General features: G+C 39.9%; 1 protein-coding gene across 2 annotated transcripts; it reads left to right on the forward strand.

Moving 5' to 3' along the window:
• Positions 1–82: 82 nt before the first annotated feature.
• LONRF3 (LON peptidase N-terminal domain and ring finger 3) lies at positions 83–20251 on the forward strand. Of its 2 annotated transcripts, XM_032123591.1 has the most exons (12): positions 83–727; positions 1965–2083; positions 2669–2791; positions 4953–5108; positions 6518–6761; positions 7449–7539; positions 10810–10924; positions 11337–11458; positions 12112–12270; positions 13289–13451; positions 14248–14397; positions 15117–20251. In XM_032123591.1, the coding sequence occupies exons 1-12, from the start codon at positions 106–108 to the stop codon at positions 15273–15275; spliced, it is 2223 nt and encodes a 740-aa protein (XP_031979482.1). In that variant the 5' UTR covers positions 83–105; the 3' UTR covers positions 15276–20251. The 2 variants fall into 2 exon arrangements, with proteins under 2 accessions (XP_031979482.1, XP_031979483.1); XM_032123592.1 differs by lacking the exon at positions 4953–5108.
• The last annotated feature ends 1621 nt before the right edge of the window (positions 20252–21872 follow it).

A 21872-nucleotide genomic window follows, 5' to 3' on the forward strand; every position in this document is an offset into this window, starting at 1 on the left:
GGGCGCTCCCGGCGCGGGGCGGTAGCACCACCATGGGCCGGCGGGGCCGCGCCGCGCCCGCGCGCCCCGGCGTCCCGCGCTGCCCGCCGCGCTAGAGCCGCCGCCATGGGCTCGCACCTGCCGCCGCGCCCCGAGCCCCAGCTGGTGCTGCAGCTGGCGGCCGGGGCTCTCCAGGCGCAGAACTTGGAGGCACCGGGCGGCGGCCTGGGGCCCGAGTGGCAGGTGCTGCTCGGACGGGCGGACGCTCTGGCCTTCGGCGGGCGCCTGCACGAGGCACTACCGCTGTACCAGCTGGCGTCCCGCCACCAGCAGCTGCGTGCCGAGCAGCTGGAGAAGCTGGTGGAGTGCCTGGCGCAGAGTGTCCGGATCAAAGAGGGGCTGCCCGCCGCCGGGCAGCCCGCGGCACCCCGCGAGTGGGACGTCTTCAGGTGCCGCAAATGCCAGGGCTTCCTCTTCGAGCCCGTTTCCTTGCCTTGCGGACACACGTTCTGCAAAAAGTGCCTGGAAAGGGACCGGGCGCCGGAGTCCCGCTGCGTCCTGTGCAAGGAGGAGGGCGGCACGGCGGCCGGGCAACTCCTGCGGGTCAATGTCATCCTCAGTAACCTGCTGACCAAGTGGTTCCCCTGCCAAGTGAAGGCTTCGCAGCTCCGGCACGAAGGGAATCTCCTCTACAAGGAGAAGAAGCTCCAAGCCGCCCTGCAGAAGTACAACGAAGCGGTTAGCCTAGGTAAGGGCTTCTCCTGCCTGGTGCTAGTCCCCGGCTCCGCCCCGGGGGAGATAACTTTCCACGGGCCGGGGCTCGCTGGCGGCCTCTCCGGCGCCCCTCGTCCCGCCGAGCCCTGGGCTGTGCCGGAAGTACCCCGGTGTCCCGGGAGTGTGCCTGAGCCGCGCTCCTGCTCGCCGCCGGCTCCCCCGGCCGGGTCCTGGGGTGGGTGTCGGGACAGCCCCGGAGTGGAGCCCCAGGGAGGGGTCGCGGCTCTTCAGCCCGTGGCGAAACTGGGTCAGGAGAGCAGCGGTTGCATAAGCCCGAGCCTGCGGTCCGGCTGGGCTCCCCCCGGCCGGCGCCGTTGTGTAACTGGCGGAGCCGGGAGGGAGCGGAGCGCCGCGCCCTGGGAAGGGCTCTGGGCGCGGGGGATCCCCGCCGACCACCCCCGTGCGCGGAGGAGCCGCTCGCAGCCGAGCGCAAAGGCAGCGGCGGGGATGCGTGTCCGGGCATCGGGTTTGTCCCACACCCCCGGCCGGCCCGGCCCGGCTCTCCCGCCCCATCGCTGGGGAGCGCCTGCGGGGCTGTGCAGGGAGAACTTTTGATGCGGTCCTTCTCATGCAGTTTGAGGAAAAGTGACTCACTTATTACTTGCACGTTGCAAGTAATGAGTGGAAGTTAAATGCAAGGTATTATAGGGAAGCATTTCACTTAAATGAAAGTGTTCCCAAGAAAAGTGCCCAGCATTCCCCCCCAGCACACGCCGTGTCTCGATGATGGTGTGTGTAACTCGGTGATCGGTGTAGCGCTACCTGATTATTCATGCTGTCCCTTCTTTTCCTGTGTTTTAAGCTCTGGCATGAAAAGACCCTTATTTCTCACTTAAAAACTTTCATGCTACAAATTTTGAACTTTTGAAACTCCTCCCTACAGTATGACTGCATTCCTCCTGCTGTCTTAAATGTCTCCACCAACCCTCTGATCCCCAATCAGTGCTGGTAATTTATTGTGTGAGCGTCTCAGCATTTATTTGTGCAATGTTCTCTGCAGTTATATAACATATAGCTGGCATTTTGTCTGGAGTTGTCCGAAGAGGTTTCCAGATTTAATTTAGTACATAGTTATTTAAAAACTGGATATTTTGTGGGTTTGTGCAACTTGGAAGCACCAACATGTGCTTAAAAAACGTAAAAATTAAGGACTAAAGCTTATGTAACTAATTTCTTTTTACTTAATCAACCCCTTTTTCTATTTCCTACAGCTCCAAATGACCACTTACTATATAGCAACCGGTCCCAGATTAACTCTACTTTGAAAGCTTGTGAAGATGCATTGCACGATGCAGAAACAGCATGCAGGCTCCAGCCATACTGGTTGAAAGTAAGTGCTGACTCCAGCTGTACTTTTTTAAGGCCTTGATACTGCCCTGATAGGAAACTGTTAGACTGATCAGACAGTGGAATCTGAGGGAGGCTTTAAGCCCTGTAATTTCTTGAACTCCCACAATTACAGACATTTAACCATGATATTCTTTAGCTTCCTGAGGTGAAGGAAGAGAGTGCTAGTCCTGGAGAGTAAGCTAAGGCTATTATCTTTGACTTGGATGAATATCAATTTTGTGAACTCTCGAAAAATTGAATGCTGTGCTTACATCATTCTGTAAGAACAAAATGACTATTTTAGAAGGTGCATGTAGGGGAAATGGATGTTTCCAAGATCAGTTGGGCTTAGGTGCTGTGAGAATCATACTTGCATGAGTTGGAGAATATCCTGTTTATGCTTGTAGTTTTCAGAACTGTTATGTTTAGAAACCCAGACACTGGTGGTGTCTAGCTGTAAGACATGGTTATAGTGATTTTTCCTGTCTAACTTTTCTTTCTTCAGAAAGATCTTTTGTACTTTCACTGTGGTTTTATTGCATATTCTCTTGACAAAAGCTGCAGCTGTGGATGTGTTTCCTTGCAGGGTCACCTAAGGAAAGGACAAGCATTAGCTAATCTGGGGAAAACAGAAGAAGCTTTAAGGGAGTTTCTATTCTGCCTTGCTCTAGATACTGGGAACAAGATGGCCAAGTCTGAGGCCCAAAAGGTGAGTTTCCCTAAATCATCTGGAACTGCATAATTGTTTTTAGTGGCCTTTTATAAAGGAGGATAAGTTTTTTTTTCTTCTCTCTCATCACTGCAGAGAGCTGGATGGTAATATAAATCCAGACTGTTGTTTACATTTGAGTTGTGTATTGCTGATCTGAAGATAGAAAGATAGCAAGAAAATATACTCAGCTGCCACTCAGTGGAAACAGTTACAGCATTAGCATCAGCAAATTTGAAGGAAAACTGAATTGTTAATAATTGCCACCCACAGACTATTGTGATTCTCAAATTTCTAATCTGATTCCTAGCCTGGTAATCTATTACCAGTGATGGAGTGCACAAGAGGGGGAATTGCTACTGAATGATGTTTCAGGCCGTTGACTGGCAGAACACAACACGCAGCACTCATCAAACTCCACTTGGGAGCAGCAGCTTTCTTCCTACTGCCAGTCGTGCTGCCCAAGTGTCAGTGTGTGCAGGAGGTGTGAAAGAGGAAGCAGTCGACAAAGGAAGAGCAGTTTTAAAATAGTTTCTTAGGGTTGCTAATAATTAATGCTAAATAAGCAAAAAAAAAGAATCTGCAATGAGGCTTTTTTCAGTAGCAGCCTACAATGTGTGTGAATTCTTACATGGCTTTTGTGAATATGGCTGTTTTGCCCACCCCTCAAATCTCTGATATCCTGTAGATCAGTATTTGGACGTTTGACCTTTTTGTTGTTGTTGTTGTCATAGCTAAAAGGCTCAGTGTTGCAGTGATTACTTATGACAATAAAAATATAATAGTTTTATTTTCCTTTATGGCAGTGTATTTATGCCATTCTCAATCACTGGTGGGATGGGAAAGTTGGGGTTTCCATGTGCTGTAGCAGACAAGGCTTTCTAAAGGCACAGTAGAATTCTTACAGTAAAACTCTATTCATGAAGGTAACACAGTATAACCTGAATGGTTGTAGTGAAATCAAATTTCTATCTCATTTATATATGGTTGAGATTTCAGCCTCCTTTGAGGATTTTTTGTCACTGATATTTAAGGGTTTTGTTTGCTTTTTTCCCCCCAATGGGTTCCATGCAGTCTTTCATTGTCATTGTGTCATGATTTGTGCTCATAGTCATGCTGGGAGACTTTCTGTGCACTAGAGCAAAAAGACCAGAAGCAAACAAATATGTTTCTAAATTCTGACTCCAGATAGCTGTTTCCAAGACATTTAATTTCTGAGCAGTGAGGTTCTGAGAAAAACTAGACTTCTTATAACTGAAAGAATCACTCGTGCACTCATCAGACACAGAGTTGATCCATGATGCAATATTTTACTGGGTCATTTCCAAGGCTGTTTGCATAACAATGACATACTTTGTTGTACCAAATTCTTTGAGTGCAGTTGTGATGTTCTGCTTGTATTAACTGTCTGCCTGTGCTAGTTTGGACATAGTGTGATCCTGTGAAATCCTTTTTGGCTTTAAATAGAAATCTCAGCTATCATGTGGCTTCCTCAGGCATCAGCAGGATCACCTCAGCAGTATGTTGAAATTAGTTTTTGAAGTGTGAATCTTCTATTCAGCTCTGTTTCTTTCCTTAAATAATCATCTGGTAAGCTATGCCATACAAGGGGCTTCAAGCTGCTACTTGAAACAGATTCACTTATTTTCTTATAGCAAATGAAAAAATAGCATTTTTCTACTGCCTACCTTTTTTGTATTCTCACATAAGTGAATTAAAAATAGCTACAGTTTACAATATCAGACACATTTACCCAACTGATCTTGGATTAAGCCTGTGAGATGAGTGCTTTCTGTACTAGTAAACTCCAGTGAAAGCTGATGTGCAGCAAAAAAATCCAAAAACATTTAAGAAAGATGTTAATAATTTCTAGCGAGCCCTGAACTGCAGGACAAAGAGGACAAAGGCATGTGTGTGTCACATCACAGAGAGTGGTTAATAACTCTGTGGGCTTTTTTAACTCTGAAAATGTTTCTTGCTGTCTGTTTGGCCTGTATTGCATTAGCTCTTGCACTTTTTGTTCCTACCCTGGTTTAAAGGGCTCTTTAAATGGTTTTAACAAAATCATGGATGCTTCTTTCAGCTATTCCCTTACTTGCTTTTTCGTTTAGAGGTTGCAAGGAAGGAACTAAGCAGTGAAGTGTTCTGTTTTATATCACAGCTTCTACTTAGTTTGTTTTCACTCATCCCGGGAAATGCTCAGGAACACTTACCCGATATCCTGCAGCTGTTGTCACATCACTCTAGATTAAAGGGGAATCTCCTAAATTCAGTGGGATCTGGAGGCACCAGCCATAACCTACAAAGGTTGCTCAAGGTAAAGATCAAGTCTGATGTGTGGTTCTTAATTTGTTGTGTGTTTTGTGTTCATATTGGGAAGCCTTCTCTCCTTTTTGCCTCTGGGAGATAGGAGGACACATTTTCTCAAATTTTTACTGAGTTTCAGAACATACAAAACAGTGTTGACTTACCAAAGTCTCCTTATTTGACTTTCTTTCTTTAATAGAAGTCCTCTGTTCTAATAAATTTTATGTCAGAATTGAGTGGGTTCTACTCCTGTAATTGTCTTTAGGTCTTTCAGGTAGTTGGTAGTGGAAAAGGGCTTCTGTAGATTGGATTTAGATGCCCTCAAAAGCTGTGAAATGCTAAAATCTAGAGCTTCAACTCAAGCTATAACTGGTGATGCCAGTAACAAAGTCATCCCATACTCAGTCGGTACAATATTTAGAAGTTATTGTAGAGCTATGTAAGATATATTAGCTACTTCATAACTTTGGTTTTGCAGCTGTAGTTTTGTAAATGGCTGTAGAGGTTTACATTGATAGGTTTGTAGGGATCACTTCTGCTTCACTGAAACCTGAACTTTGGGATGGGGTTTGCATATATTTGCATATATTGTATATTTAGCAGAAAACTTGGCTAGTCCTTACAAACAAAAGTGGTAGTTTTGAGCAGCCTTGTTGAGACTGAAAGGAAACAATCAGTGACATTGCCCTCCGGAAAGGCTGTTAGGATATTCTAACAAGAAACCCTTTAGCATGACTCTTTCATAAAGCCATTCGAGGGACAGTTCACTCATCTTTCTGCATGTTATACGTCACCACAGCTCCTGATCACAATCCACAGTGTCTGTTTTCGGGTCCATCCAGGGAGTTGATGTTACAAAGCTGACAGGTGATGTCCTGCACAGTGGCTGCTCACAGGATGTCCTTTGGCCATAATGGGATAAACCCTGAGTGGTTTGTCCTCTGAGAAAGGAATCTGCCTTGCAAGAGGAAGCTCTGGGCATTTTCTCTCTTATAAATTTTGTGTGTTTTTACTGCTTCCTTAAAATAAACTGACATTGTTTTTGTTGTTCTGTTGGTTGATACCATCATCATGATATAAACAATATGCATTTTTCCCATAGCTTCAGTGATAACAATATATTTAATGTGAGATCTCGCCACATTTCTGTCTGAATCCAGTTTCATGATCTTCAAGCTTTAAAGCCACATGAAAGGGCTGAAAGTACTCAATGGTGGGGAGGGGAAATCAGGTTTGTTTGTTGCTTGCTTTTTGGGGTTTGGGTTTTTTTAATTAGGATTAGCAATTCTCAGACTCTTGCTTCTTGACCTACAAAGTCCTTCCTGGTGATCCATAATATTAAATATTTGTGACAGGTTGAGTTTTTTCCTTACCAAGTTGTTGGAAGATTGGTCTAATGTCGGTCCTCTCTTCTCACAGGTCAATGTGGAAGAGAAAAAGGGTTTTTCCATTCAAGAGGAACCAAATGTAACAACTTCTGGTAGTTTGAGGAAATCTATACAAATTACAGAGAGCAAAAAGGACTGTTTGGAGGAGGAGAACAAATTCACCTCCATGCCAGAGTCTACTTTTCTCATCTCTGAGAAATGCAGCCTCCTGAAAAGGAAGTGCTGCTCTGAGGAGATGCGAAATGCTGAGGTGCCCTGCAAACTGATGAAGAAAGGTATGTTTAATTATACACAGGACAGGTTCCATGGCATGCAATCCATGGAAACTTTTCTTTTGTAAGATTCAGACAAAGAGGGACCAAATTACACTTTGCCTTTTATATTTTCTCTTTTGCCTAATCATGCCTAAGGCATGCATGATGTGGAATCTTTCCTGTGTGTAGGGAGAAAAAAGTCTAAAAAGGGGCAAAGAAGGTTGGGTCGTGTGCTTTTCTCAGCAGAGCTCGAATCTTTTAAAGAACATCAATGTTTCACATGGTCTTACCACTTTCTATAACAATTTAAAAAGCTTAAAAGCACAAACTCTATTTGTTCTTCATATCTGGCCTTGTTTTCATGCTGTGGGAGATATTTACAATGGTATGAGAGAAGAATTTGTCTCACTTTAGACTTTCAGCAGTAACAAAAAGTGTTTTGACGTTGTTTGCTAATGCAAGGCCAAATTGAACCCTCTGTAAGTGGGTATAGTGTGACCAAAATTAAGGGGAGATGTGCTGATTTGTGCCAAGGCTGAATTTGAAGCTTTGCATAGAAATTACTCTAATGATGCTTCATGGTTCAGTAAGTTGCAAGTATATATAGGAGACACATTTAAACATCATATGCTGGTGTAAATACATGAGTAGCATTGTGCTTGCATAGTTCTGTTCAATTACATTATCATTTTTTTTTCTTGTTGATAGACACAGTTGATACTAAGGGAAATAGTACTGGACAACATATTCCATTTGAAGTTGTGGATCCATCAGATTTGGACTGCTCCCTGTGTATGAGGTGTGTTCTTTTCTCACAGATATCTATAGCTTTCCAGCTGTATCTTCTTCCCTTTAATGACCTAGAGATTTTCTAGCTTACTTGGTACTTATTTTTGCCTGTGACATGAAATTAGCTTTTACTGTGACTGTTACTCCAGTGATGCATTTCTAGACCTTTAGCTCTGAGCACTGTTGATGAATGGGGAGTCTTTAATCTTCTCTGGGCTAGCAATTGCTTTGGAAAGGGCACACAAAGTCACATGCAGGTTAAGCAAGTTAGTGAAGGTGTCTGAAAGATTTACGCTCATCACTGGCACCCACCTAGCCACTGACACAGTGCACAAACCCACAGTTTGTCATCTGGGAATTTGTAGAGCTGTTTGTCACAAAAAGCACAAAATACCTAGAGACCACATCGAATGAATATTCTGAGTTTACATGTGAAGTACTCTGTTGCTGCTATTGCAACAGGAGGATCTTGCGAGTAAACAAGAGCATGTTTTAATTCTCTTGCTTAAGAGATTTGTTCCTCACTTTACTGAGGCAGTCACTCCATTTGCTTGACGATTTCTTCTTCCAGTTAAACAACAGTTATTCTTGGGAGCAGCAATGACTTAGTAAAACAAGTAGGAGCTGTCAACTGCATCTGTTTTACTACTTGTTTTCTACAAAACATTTTAAGTTTGGCAAATATATTATGTGGGGGTTTTTACTGACTTAGAAATATTGGGAAGGTGTGCACTCACTGCAGTGAGTGTTGCTTAGGTTGCTTATTTTTTTTTTAATTACCCAGATTTATCTATAATGCATGCTGGGGTTAGTTTTGCACAATATTTTTTAGTTCTTAAATAGTAGATATTCTCTTTAGGGATTTACTTTTGAAGGTCTGTGTTTTGAGAAATCTGGATTTTGTTGTTTCTATGCAGAAGAGGGGGCTTCAATTTCTTTCAGACAAACTGAAAGCTTTGAGGACCAACTGCTGTATTGCATGATTTGCTTCTGCTTGGAACAAATCAGATCTGCCCCCTCTCCCTGTCTACAGCTGAAATATGTTCCAAAAGTTTATGCAGCTGTCAAAACACTCCATAGTGCAAAGAGCAAAACTTTCCTCTAACAGAAAGCCACACAATTAATCTTAGTGGTTTAGTGATTCTGCTTGTTTATCATCATGTCCACAAAGCATTTTTCAGATGTTTTAAATAAAATTAATTAGTCCTACTTTCTCATCCTCTATGTTAAATCAGAAAGAACTAGACTACAATACATTTGTAAAGGAATTAGCCCAAGGATTACTGATTCCCTTACAGTATAGAGGATGGTATAGGTGCTGCACTTGCAATTGCAGTCACAAATCCAGGCCTTGCCTTCAGAAAGATGTTAGCTTTGTAACATCACTGCACAAGGAAGGCTTGTGCTCAGGAAAGCTCTCATAAGATCTTTCTTGTTATTTATGCAGACTGATTGTAATTATTTCCTGCCATGTGCTTCAGAAGTGTTTTGGGGATTTGGTTCCTGAGATACTTTGGGCTAATTACCTAGTAACCTAGTGACCTGTTCACAATTAACTGCAGGAGCTGTTATTAACCTTTTTGTCTGATGAAGTGGCCAAAATGTTATTGATCTACCTTTGCTCCAGCAGCAAGCAGAAAATACAAGGTAGTCAAAGCAACTTATTGGTGAGCAAAGAAGCAGCACTGTTCTGCTGCCATTTAGTTTCTGCTGTTTACAGTAGCTCAAAATAATGTCATGAGAAATCTTGATGTGTAGTGTTTCTTTCTGCAAATCATGGAGCTTGTCCAGGTCCTCTTAGAGTTGTTAGGAAAAGCAGCTGCTGGCTTTTGTAAGAGCTAGGGCAGACTCACGAATCTTAACAGGAGTATTTTGTCTTTATGCTACATTTCAGATGAAGTCAGTCCCTACTAAATTATTACATATGCAATGCAGTACTTACTGGAACATGGGGTAGAATTCAGTGTTTTGCATAGTTTAAGTGAGGTTTCTGTTTGTGAAACAATTAACAAGTGTTTTGAGTTACACTGTCAAGTTGCAATAAGATAGGTGTGGCATTTCAGATACTATTTCATATGTTCCATTGCTTAAATGTCAATGTTTTTGGTAACTAATGACATTTAATAAGCTCTCTACAGCAGTCTTGTTAAAAGCCAATTACATTCTTAAATACACTCATCTTGTTAAAGATGCTAATAAACATGGGTTTATGTATTGTAATTTCCACATGTTTAACAGAGCATAGTGTACTGTTTTGATAAACTAATACTTTAAAGAAAAATTATTAATTCACTTAAATTATAATGAGACTAATATTAAAGACCTTAAAATGCTTAGACAATATGTTGTAAAATACAGTATGTTCCAGACAATTTAGTTTCTAGTTTTGAATTATTTCTATTTTTTAAAAAACTTCTATATTACTTACATCTCCTTAAGGTCCTTATTGACAAGGAATCGTGACTTTGCAATATCACATAATCCTAATAAGGAAAAAAATCTTTACATGAAAATAAGTGTCATAGAGGTATTTGGAATGGGTAAAGAAACAGGTACCATGATACTTTGAAGACCTGGCCTTATATATTTAAATATTCTTCCAGAGGAAGCATGAACTTCCTGTCTCTCATTTTCCAGAAAAGCAGTCACTTGAAGGTTAAAAACTCTATTTCCCGCCCCCCACCCCCCCCCCCCCCCCAAAAAAAAATAAAAGAGGAATGCCTATTAGAGCTGGCAATAATAGAATCATAAAATTTTTTAGGTTGGAAAGACCTCCAGGATCTTTGAGCTCCACTATTTATTCCAGAGCTGCCAAGTCCCTGTTTATTGCAGTTACTGATGTGGGCTATTACTGCAAATAGGTATTTTGTGCTTAGCTCTACACATACAAGTAATCATAACATTTCCACAGTAATAGTTGTGCAGGCATTGCTCAATTTCATTAGTGAAGTCAGATGGTCCAACTTCTAGTTCTCTTTATTGCTCACACAGAGGAAAATTAAATACTGGCTTGTTGGAAGTTCGTGACAATGTTGTCCCTCACATTCACTGAAGTCAAAGTTCATGGGCTGCCTTTCATGTTGGGTGGCAATAAAAAAAGTCTGTAAACTGAGTAAATACAAAAGTTGGTTGAAGAAATTAAAAGCAAGAAGCAACTTTATCCCTGCAGTAGTCAGTAGTTAAGTTAGTGAATGAATTCAGCTATTTTTGGTAGCAACTTTTTTCTTTTACTTTAGTACATGATATTGTTGTCTTTTTGCTCTTGGATTTTCCAATCCAGGCTCTTCTATGAACCTGTCACTACACCTTGTGGACATACCTTCTGTCTCAAATGTCTGGAGAGATGCCTGGATCACAACCCAAAATGTCCCTTGTGCAAGGAAGGGCTCTCAGAGGTAATCCTTGGATTTTTTTCAGCATCAGTTCAAATGCAAGTGATAGGAATGACTTCACTTGCAGACAGCCTTGATATTTCCCAACACAAAAGAAATATTGCATAACTTGGGAAGAATGTGACTTTTAAAATGCTCTTGTGAGTGGCCAAGCATGGCTAGTCTCTGTTCAAACCTTAGGACCAGGCCTGTACTTAAAAAATCTGTAGGTGATTTTTACTTTCCAAATTTCCTAAGTAAATGTCTGTAACACAGGGAATAGTTAAAAAACTGACTCTTCGCTGGCAAGTTTAACAGATGATAGAATCACAGAAATCAGTAAATGGGGGTAATGGATGATTCCCTTTTCGCAGGGACCATACACTGTGATGTGCTGGATGTTCTCTCTAACTGCTTGTGTGTGTTCTTACTGCAGTGCTTGGCTATGAGGAAATACTGTAAAACAGTGCTAATGGAGGAGCTAATAGCCAGATATCTTCCAGAAGAACTCACTGAAAGGAGGAAGATTTATGAAGAGGAAATAGCAGAGCTTTCCAAGTATGTAATCCATTTATGTAAAATCCCATCTCTAATTCTGCTGCTGTTGGCTGTGAATGGCTCTGGCTGCTGTGGAACACGAGCTGAGTTGCTGATGGTGCTTCTTTCTCTGTATCGTGTGATATCGGAGAGCAGGGTCCAGGTGAAACCGTGCTTGAGGGAGCATAAAACTGGACACTGTGCTAAACAATAAAGAGAAGTAGAAGAAATCCAGAAGGTTGCTTTATAAACAAAGTAAAAAGCCATGTGCCTGCTTTCAGTGGACCTCTATGAAAGGCACAGAGTGAGACAATAGGTAGAAGTAGTCCGACAGGATGGGGTTTGGAATATACTGGATAGGGAAGAAACGGGATTAAGGGAAATAAATAAAAGCAATACTAGAGATACAATAATGCTTTTACTAGCAAATCAAGAAATCTTAATGAAAAATTTGTCTGCTATTAAGTAGTATATAATTTTCTAGAGTATTTAGTCAGTTAAAGGGAAAATAATTTTAGGTTTTACTTACTTCATTAAGAATTTTATTCTAAAGATGTTATAATTTCTATTTAAAGATGTCATAATTAAAAAAAATATGTTACTACGTGTTTTATACCTAGTCAGTTGTGTGGTAAAACATCATATCTGATTTTTCCTTTCTTTCTTTCTTACAGCCTAAATAAGAATGTTCCCATATTTGTGTGTACAATGGCTTATCCTACAGTCCCATGTCCTTTGCACATCTTTGAGCCGTGTTATCGGCTGATGATCCGGAGGTGCATGGAGACTGGCACCAAACAGTTTGGGATGTGCATCAGTGACCCTGTCAAGGGGTGAGTGAAAAGCTTGGACCATGTGAGGTATCCACTTAGTCTCGAGCCAGTGGAGAGGTGCAGAAAGGTCCATGGCTGTAATATCTGTGGTAGCTTTCCAGTAGAGAAAGTTTCTTCCTAATCATGCATGTTAAAGACGTTGAGGAGACTGAAGTTTTTCTCTTGGGCACTTGGGTTCTGACTAATATGCCGGTCTGTTCTCTCAAAACACTCATAGCTGAACGTGTGTAATATGTGATTGAGCTGCAGACCTCCTGTAACACATGAAAAGAAAGTGTATTTTTCTGCTGCTTTCCAATCTACTGAATGTTTTGGCACAAGAAATCGAAATGGCAGTAAGGTGTGTTCTTGGGCTTAATTCCTTTAAACTATGGGATCTCTTTATATTGTCACTGTTCTGAATATAGTGGAGACTGCAGACGTATAACAGGACCTTCATAAGGACTGGCTGAGCATTTACATTGAACCATTTACAGTTAGTATTAGGTAATTTGACTTCAATGTGTGACTCTCTGTTTAGCTTTCTTCCCTTCTTTTTATGCTATAAACCTACTGGGTATGTATACACTGTGAAAAGTACAATTTGCAGAAAATACCCACCTGCAAAGTAAAATCTGCTGAAATTGTGCAAAAACATTTTTCTTCATAGATTTCCATGTCCTTCCATAATGCTACTATTCTGAATTGCACTTGTCCTTCTGTACAAATTGACTTGAACATATTAGGATTATGGAGAAAGTCTGCTTCTGAGCTGTATAACTTTCAATTTCATAAGATGTTCCCTGTATTCCAAAACATCCAGTTAGCATTAATCAGATTAGACAGTCTGGATCTTCCTGATAGTTTTGCAAACAATTGTGGTATAATTTGAACTACAGCAGGTCAGTGCTATGAACAATAGAAATGAGCTGACATTGGTAAATACCTTTGTGGTAGGGACTGGCTGTATGGCAGCTCTGTGGAACTCAGGGTGGAGAGAATAAGACTTGTTTACTTGCTTTTGTTCTGATTTCAATAGGTTTGCAGATTATGGCTGCATTCTGGAGATAAGAAATGTTGAATTCTTTGCTGATGGTCGCTCTGTTGTAGACAGCATTGGCAAGAGGAGATTTAAGGTGATCCAGCACAGCCAGCGGGATGGATATAATACAGCAGATATTGAGTACATTGAGGATCAAAAGGTAAATTTAGAAATATTTTATTTAAACCGTATTACATGTGAAATTCTAAGCATGTATGTTTTTATGTTTTTCTTTCTTTGTGGAAGTTTCTAATAAACCAAATTTGTGGTATTTAATAACTGCTCATGGTTAAGGTGGGAAACATAAGAGTTAGCACATGCATGCACACACACTGCTGATGTACTGAAGAGTGTTTCCTAGAGGTATTTATCAGAGGACAAGATTAAGTGAATCCAGGATGAGATCTTGCTGCTCTTCTGGACAGAATAACTGCAATTTGTAAGAGGGTGGAGGGGGAACCTGACACCATTTTTATGGAAGCCAGTTAGAAAATCTCCATTCAGGTAAGAAGCAGCAGGATTGGGTGCACCATAACCTTCAAAATTGCTTGTGTTAATTCTTAAGAGCTTTTGGTGTGCAAAGGGAAGATAAAATGTCTACTCTGAGGCTCTACTGATTTTTCTTTTTTTAAAAAAGCTTTGCATCATCTTTTTTCCGTTTTCGCATGATGTTTGTGTAAAGGTTTTTTTGATACAACAATCCAGAAAGTGCTAATTCTACAAATAGGTTTTTTTGGTTTAGAATACAGGTAAAGTAAAGAATTTGGGTAGGGAAGGGGCATCAGAAGGGGAAATACCAAATGAGCTCTCAGTATTTATCCCAGAACTTTTCTGGCATGCTTTTTTTTTCCTTTTCCTTTCCCCTACCCACTCCAGAAAATCCTAAAAATGCTATGCCTTCCCCAGCATGCAGACTGAACTAACAGTAACCTTCCCCCTCTCATTTCTCATTCCAGGTGCAAGGACAAGAGTATGTTGCATTACTTGTTCTCCATGACTCTGTCTATGATCAGGCGTATATGTGGTTTAACTCCCTCAAGCAAGCACTCAAAAGTCGAATTCTCAGTCATTTTGGTCCAATGCCAGCTAAGGATCCTGACCCACAGGTATCCAGAATCAGTGGCTTATGTAACTTTTAGAGACAGAAATAGCAGGGATATCCGATAAGCTGGCAGGCATTGTGTTCTAAGATGAAAATATGAATACTCTGCATTTACCTCACATAAACTGAGCCTCTAAATTCTGTTGCCACACACCTGTGGTAGCACAGTTGCAAAGAAAAAGCTCATATTTAATGTTGATAACTTTCTGAGACTATTTATCTCACTGCATTAATCTCAGGAGACTGAACTGCCTTTTTGCCTGCTCTACTTCCCCAATTAAATGACTGAGAAGTAAATAGGCAACTGGAAACTTGTTACTTTTGTTAAAGGACTGCAAATGGTGGAGTCCTAAAATAACAGAATATAACAACAAGAGCTAAATAGTGTCATAAAGTATGGAGAAGGAAGGCAGGAATCCTAAAGAGCTGGGTCAGTAATAACATATGGGAAAAATAGATTTAAAAATATGCAGAAGGCCCAGCCTATATGTTGTTGTTACTAATAGAAATGCCTTTTACATCCTATTTTTAGGAAAGGTGCCACTTGTTTGTAATCTGTTTCAGGCCAACCTGTAATCACAAGCCATTAGGCTGGCAGTGAAATTATCTACTTGCTACATTGCTATCAAAAACTGTGTTCTCAGAGTTAAATCCTCAAGAATAGGACCTTACTAGCTGTATGAATCCTGACTTCTAATTTTTTTTTTTCCCCACTGACTGCAGGCTAACCCCAATGGGCCAGCCTGGTGCTGGTGGGTCCTGGCTGTCCTTCCACTTGAGAACAGAGCTCAGCTCCCATTCCTTGCCATGAAATCCCTCAAAGACCGCTTGAATGGCATCAGACGTGTCCTTACATTCATGTCTCGTACAAGATCACGGTGATGGTGAGGAGCAGAGCTGGGAAGTCTCCCACAGTCCTTGACTGCAGACTGTCTCTTGTAACTTCATCTAACTGCAATAATGTCTTACAGATTTGAGTGTCAGGATGTTTCAAGCCTGAATTTCAAAGAGAATGAGTTATAAAGAGCAGGGGATGTTTATGGATACTTCAATAGTTTCCATTTGGAACTGAGACGAGTATTCAATCACTGCACTGCTAAATTAGTAACAAATGTGATAGAACAAAAAGTGATCTTGTTTGCCATAAACCTTTTAAAAATATTAAGGTTTTTTTTAATTTATTTTATTTTTATTTTTTAGTGGAAAAGATAAACTGTGCAGTTTAATGTGAAGCAGAAACAATAAGGTTAATGCATTATTTCAGTGAACTGCAAAGTCTTTTATTCAAATGGTTCAGGTTTTATATAGCATTGTGTAAAATAATGTTCACAACTTCTGTTTGATAATTTATTTTTGCACTATGATTGTTTTGTTTCAAAGTGTATATTATTTATGTGTTCATTCACTAAAGGAAAGTGAGCTGCTCTATTTATAGTGTTTTTACCCTGTATTTATGACTGGGGGCAAAAATTATGATTCTAGCAGTGCACAAGCAACTGCTTTGTTAATTTTTCAGTTATTTGTGTTCAAATACTTCAAATATTTTTCTACTTATCCCCAGTTCTACCGTAGCTTAAGAACCCCCTCAAAGCATCCTGCCTTGAAGTCTTTGAATACACAGATTGTCTGAGTTAATTCAAGCAGAGCTGTTGAAGGTTGATCCTATGCTTGTGGCGAGGTTCCTGATACAACCAGTCAAGCATCTGCTTAAGCATAAGTGTTTAAGTGCTTGCGTAAATTCAAGTACTGGTGGTTGATGTCAGTGGGAATTGACCATAGTGGTGACAGAAGGATCTATCCTCTAATATTTCACCGAACAGAGTAACTTGAAGTTGAATTTATATCTGAACTCCTTCTTTCAAAAATGGACAATGGCTACAAACAACTGTGAAGAAAGAGCTGCAGTATATGAAAATTGGCTTATCCTAGAGAAGACTGGAAGTACTGGTGTCATTTCATTGTAGGTTAATACATAGATTTCTTTTTTTTCCATCAACTCTTGTTGCTGTTAAGATGAGTTTTATTTCTTTTAATTGTTTGGTGGGATTTGGCTTTGGAGTGTGTGTTTATGGGAGGGGGAGGGGGGAGTTACTTTGAACTGTAGGACTCAGAGGGCAGTTTGTGTCACATAAGAAGGAATATGTTGTAATAAATGCTATTTATTTCACCCCAATCTTCAGGTTTCTGTTAGCTTCAAATCTCTACCCAGCCATTACTTTTCTCTTAAGAGATTGGGTAGCATTGCTAATAATAGTTATCTCCCAAGGAAAGCAAGTGAATTTTAGCATGATTACTTCTAGCCATAATGCAGGTAAAAATAGGGCAGAAATGAGAACAGGAAGTATCTTGGGTTTGATTTTTTTTTTTTTTTTTTTTAAATCAACAGTTCATACAGTTGTTTTGTTGCTTTTATTGCTTACAGTGTACCACTTTCTGGGACTGCTCTTACCTTCATCTGATTATGACTTTCACTGGTTTCAATGTGAGCAAAACTGGGCCTTTTATTCTAAGCTACTCTTCTCCTTTTCAGTGGCAAAAACTAGAATGAAGTGAGACTGTTATGGAATGATATAAATTTATTTGGTTTTTTTACCCAGGATAGCGCTCTGCCATTCCATGCCTCTATGAAAAAAAATGTGGTAGAATTTAATATAATTTTTGTGTGCTTTTCCATTAGCTCATCAGAATATTTATTAGTTAAAAGTAATTTCCATACTGTTATGTTTCCAGAAAGCTACCTTTGTTCCCATTTTGTTAAATTCTCTAGAACTTTTTTATAAGGGTACCAAAGAAACAAATGGAAGACAAACATGCTTCACCCTTGTGGTGCTCATGGAATCTGTATCCTGTTTGCATTGAGCTACTTTAGAAATGTTATGACTTCCTTCCATACTGCTGGATTGCTGCACTTCCTCCATGGGTGGTACTTGGCATGCTGTAAACAATGTATAAAAACACCTACATGTTCTGAACAGTACCAAGTGATGGTGGCTGACACCTGCTATGGCATTTTGTCTTTGTAAGTCAACAACAAAGCAATTTCTACTTGTGTGGAAGTGAAGCTGCATTAAATGCAATTCTTCCACAAGCCATTATGCACTATTGCAGAGCATAAGGGTCTCATATTGCTCCCACAGGAAAAAAAGCTTTCACTTTTGTTACTCTTATCTGTGAGAAAACGACCTTAAATATCTTATTTAAACTTTTTTCTCACTGATGTCATTATTTTTTTACCCTGCATGCTGTGTCTTCTACATACTCATTCTATTTTATTGTTTTAGAAACTGTCATGGAAAAAATCCTTGATTTTTAAAATGAATATTGTCTTTTCTGCCTTGAATATTAGCCTTCAGTAAAGCTGCCAGAATTTCCTAAGCAGAGACTCGTGTACATGCCCTGCATTGAGAATGCCCAGTGCATTTGTTGCAACCTGGAAACACCGGACCCTACTGCATGTAATGCACACAGGTGATCTGCATATGCACAACAAATCAAAATTCCATCTGTACATGTACAATAGCATTCTCTCTGGGGCTGCTCTATGGCCACACACATCCTAGACTAATGGCTAAAGTCTACAAATTCCATCAGAAATGAAAAACAATACTGAGAAAGATATTTGCTAGAGAACACAAACCTGTCAAGGAAAAACTGGAGAAGGAATACCCTTAGCCTTCATTATATTGAGATGGTAAAGTTTCAGTAATGATGTTTAAAACCACAAAAATCTAGGTATGCCACACTATCACTGATTTTTTTCAGTTGCATAAATAAGTACAAGGATGTAAATGCAACATTTATCATAGGCATGAATAAACAGTTGAACCAATTTAAAAATACCTTCAGTTTAATTATAGAAACAGCATTGAACAAATAAAATGCTAATGGGGGGAGGGAGTATTTTATTTAGGCTGCTCACATTTTTCTAGACACCAAAGCCAGTTTGATAACCAGTCTTGCTCATCTGCTAAAAACAAAAAAGACGAACAAACCAAATCATGACTCAAACTTGCATTTCCTGTGTGGTCAGAAGTATTGATTAATTGCTGTGGGGGTGTAAGTAATGCATAGGCTGCTTACACAGTAGTTCAGTAGTTTTAATAATGAAATGATAAAATGGTGTGATAGGCCTTTAAGCTAAGTCTTAAGTGACATTCTGGTGTTAGTTGTAGAAGTTCCTCTTGCTTTTTTTCTGTAATTACTTTAAGTGCTGATATCTTCCATTATATTGTAGCAATAAGAGATACCAGCTGTCAGACTGAATGGCTGATGTGTTGCTCAGCCCGTCCTTCTGCCCTATATGACTACTTACTGACAGAACACCTCAACCATGGATTTACTAATCCAAAGATTGCTTTAGTCTAAAAAAAAAAAAAAAAAAAAGCACGTGGATTTGGATGTAGCAGGTCTGTCTTAATCTGTGCTGTAGAGAAAGAGCTTCATAGAGTTGAGTTCTGTTTTAGATGGTCTTTTCATATAATCATAGAATCCCGGGATGGAAGGAACCTCAAGGATCAGCTGGTCCAAATTTTCTTGGCAAAAGCATGGTCTAGACAAGATGGTCCAGCAGGCTATCCAGCCAAATCTTACAAGTGTCCAATGTTGGGAAATCCAGCACTTCCCTGGGAAGATTATTCCAATGGCTGATTGTTCTCATTGTGAGAAATTTTCTTTTTTGATGATTTCTACTTGGTGCTGAAGTTTTACTGGTGTTTAAATCAATGACAGACAGGAGTTGTATTTAAATGCAATGTTTAGAAATGGAGAACATGTTCACAAACACTTATTTAAAGAAGAAAGTGAAAATTAACTATAGGGTTTTTGTGCATAAAACCCCTGTGGACTATGCACTTAGGGTAGTGCTCCCCGTTTCCCCCAAGTCCTACATCAGATGAACACAGTCCCTTTTTTCAACCCCTGCTTAGTTCTCATTTAATTCACAACTGAACCTGTAACTAGTACAGCACATAGTTTAGGAGCTGGGGTTTATTCCAAAGCCCAGTAAACCACTGAAAGTCTTATGGCTATAGAAAAATGGTAGTTTGAGCAAAGTCACTCTCTTAAAACACTTTGCTAAATAAATATTGTCTGAAAGAAGAAAGAAACTAATCTGCTCAGATAGGATTAAAATGGTGGATAATAAAAACCTGAAGTATGACATTGACTTACTCATCCAGGTATCATGTGAAGTGCTTACTAATGTTGGATTTTCATAAGGTCTAAAGTAACCCTCACATAGAAGTGCCTGTATTCTGTTATTGCCATTCTTGAGCTTTTTAATAGTCATAGCCATATATTTTATAAATATAAAACATATGCACCTTTTAATCTTTACATTCAATTTGCAGAACAAAGGTTTACAGAGCAGAAGTGTAGCAAAAACAATGTAATAGCTTCTATAATTCCCTGAGGAGGAACGGGAGAAGTACAAAAATGAGGAGCAAAAGACTATCTGTGTAAGATGTCTTAATTTGGAACCATATACTTGTCCAATTTAATTCCATCAAGCTATGTGGTTACAAGAGTGCCAGAAATATATCTATCAAGCCATTTTAAATAAAAAGTTTTGTGGACTTGTATATTCCATTTGTTTGTAAAACATCCTTTTGTGCACTGTAATGAACTTGAAATGAAAAGTTATACTCTCATATCACTGGACAGAGTACTGTTCAGCTACCTCTATATAAGTTTGAAGTAATTGGTTTTTTCTGGATTTGTTTGCATTGTCACATAAAATATATTTTAAAAAATCATAGTCCAAAGAACCTGTATGTGTTTGTAGATGTACTTATAACTATGTTGTACCAACAAAGTCTGTGTGGAGAGATGTTTCCTAATTAAAATTTTTGTGTTCTTTACTCTTTGGCTTGCATAACAACTACAAAGGTGAACAAATATTACATGGGAGCTGTTTTTTGTAGGTGTTTTAGATAAAGGAACAAAGAACAACTCCTAGATCCTGCAGTTACACAACAACACTTGAAGTGAAGAAGCCAAACCATAGGAATTAAGTTGTTCAAACCTCAGATGCTGTAAAAGAGGACAATATGTGCTGCTGCTTTTTTTGGATTTTTTGGGTTTGGTTTTATTTCCCCTCCTCTCTTCCTTTGTTGCTGTGATAAAGTAAAAATAATGGGAGCTGAAGAAGGCCTGGCTTACTGCACTACCCTGCACTTCTCTGGGCTTTGGTTCCTCTGATGCATTACTGTTTGCTTTACAGATTGCTGTGATTTAAACCTATGACCAGGGTACTTTTCATTTACAGTCTCACACAAGAATGCATCCCAGCCACATTTAAACTGTGTCTGTGTGGGAATGAAAGGACTGTTTTCAGTGATGACCATTTAAGAAGTTCCATAGGGCTATCAAACTCAACTTCACAGAGAAAGCTAGATAATACCTTTATTCATAAACCTCAGATTAAGAGTTTACAAAAAATATGAAGATTTGAAAAATGTTTGCAAGTTACATATGTATGGGCTGCTTCTTTTGCCTTGTCACTTAAGCAAGATGTAGCATGCTTGTGACTTGCTGCCTAAGCCCCAGCCACTGCTGGGGTAACAGGTTGCCTTCCTGGCCTCTTAGGTAAGCTTGTTCAGGCTCTGCATTTACTTCAGAATCCAGGGCACAGGCTAAGGCCTATGGTGAGCCTACAACTCGTGTCAAGGCCTGTGTTATATGTAACAAAATACATTTGTGTCTGATCAGAGGAAGCTTTGGTTGAAGTGCATTTTCATCAGGAAATAGTAAATAGTCAAAACTGAAGCTTTTCTTGGGAACGTGTTGATTTAAGCTATTGTTTTTAAGTCATAACTTTAGTTTTGAAAGCTTTAAGAGCAGTTATAAAAAAGAGGGGTCTAGATGCAATATGAAACAGAATTTAACCCAAATATAGGATAGCAAAATATTTCCCAACTACTTTCTCACTATGTCCTCATTTTATAACAGTGTACCTACACAGATTGATTCAAACGATATTTGAAATATGCTAAAGTCATCTACACTTACATAATGCTTCATATTAAAATGATCACTAGCAATTTTGGATGATTTCTACCCTGTAAAGCAGTTAAAGGAAAACCACTGCTTCCAGTCAGCCTTTGCTTCCCCGGTTCCCTGACACAAGACCCTGTCCTGACTTTGCTGTGAGTGGGATCAGGACCCTGTGCCATACTGGGCAAAGGGAAGGACTTGCCATGGGGCAGCTCCTGGCTGAGACCTGCCACAGCTTTGAAAATGTTGTCAGTAATATGCTTTTATTCTGTGAATGAGATGCCACAAAATCCTGGAACATCTCTTAGTGTGCCATAGTTCTCTGTATGACTGGGTGAAAGATACAATGGCAACAGTTTTTATCTTCAAAAGAGGTGCTGACTTCGTAGTTTCCTCTGCTGTAGGAACCATGGATTGCCTGGTCTTTGCTCCATACTACTCACAACCAAGGGCAAGGTAAGGAATGCCATCTCTCAGCCTCTTGGC

Source organism: Corvus moneduloides, chromosome 14, assembly GCF_009650955.1.
Source record: "Corvus moneduloides isolate bCorMon1 chromosome 14, bCorMon1.pri, whole genome shotgun sequence".
In the NCBI taxonomy this organism is placed as follows: Eukaryota; Metazoa; Chordata; class Aves; order Passeriformes; family Corvidae; genus Corvus; species Corvus moneduloides.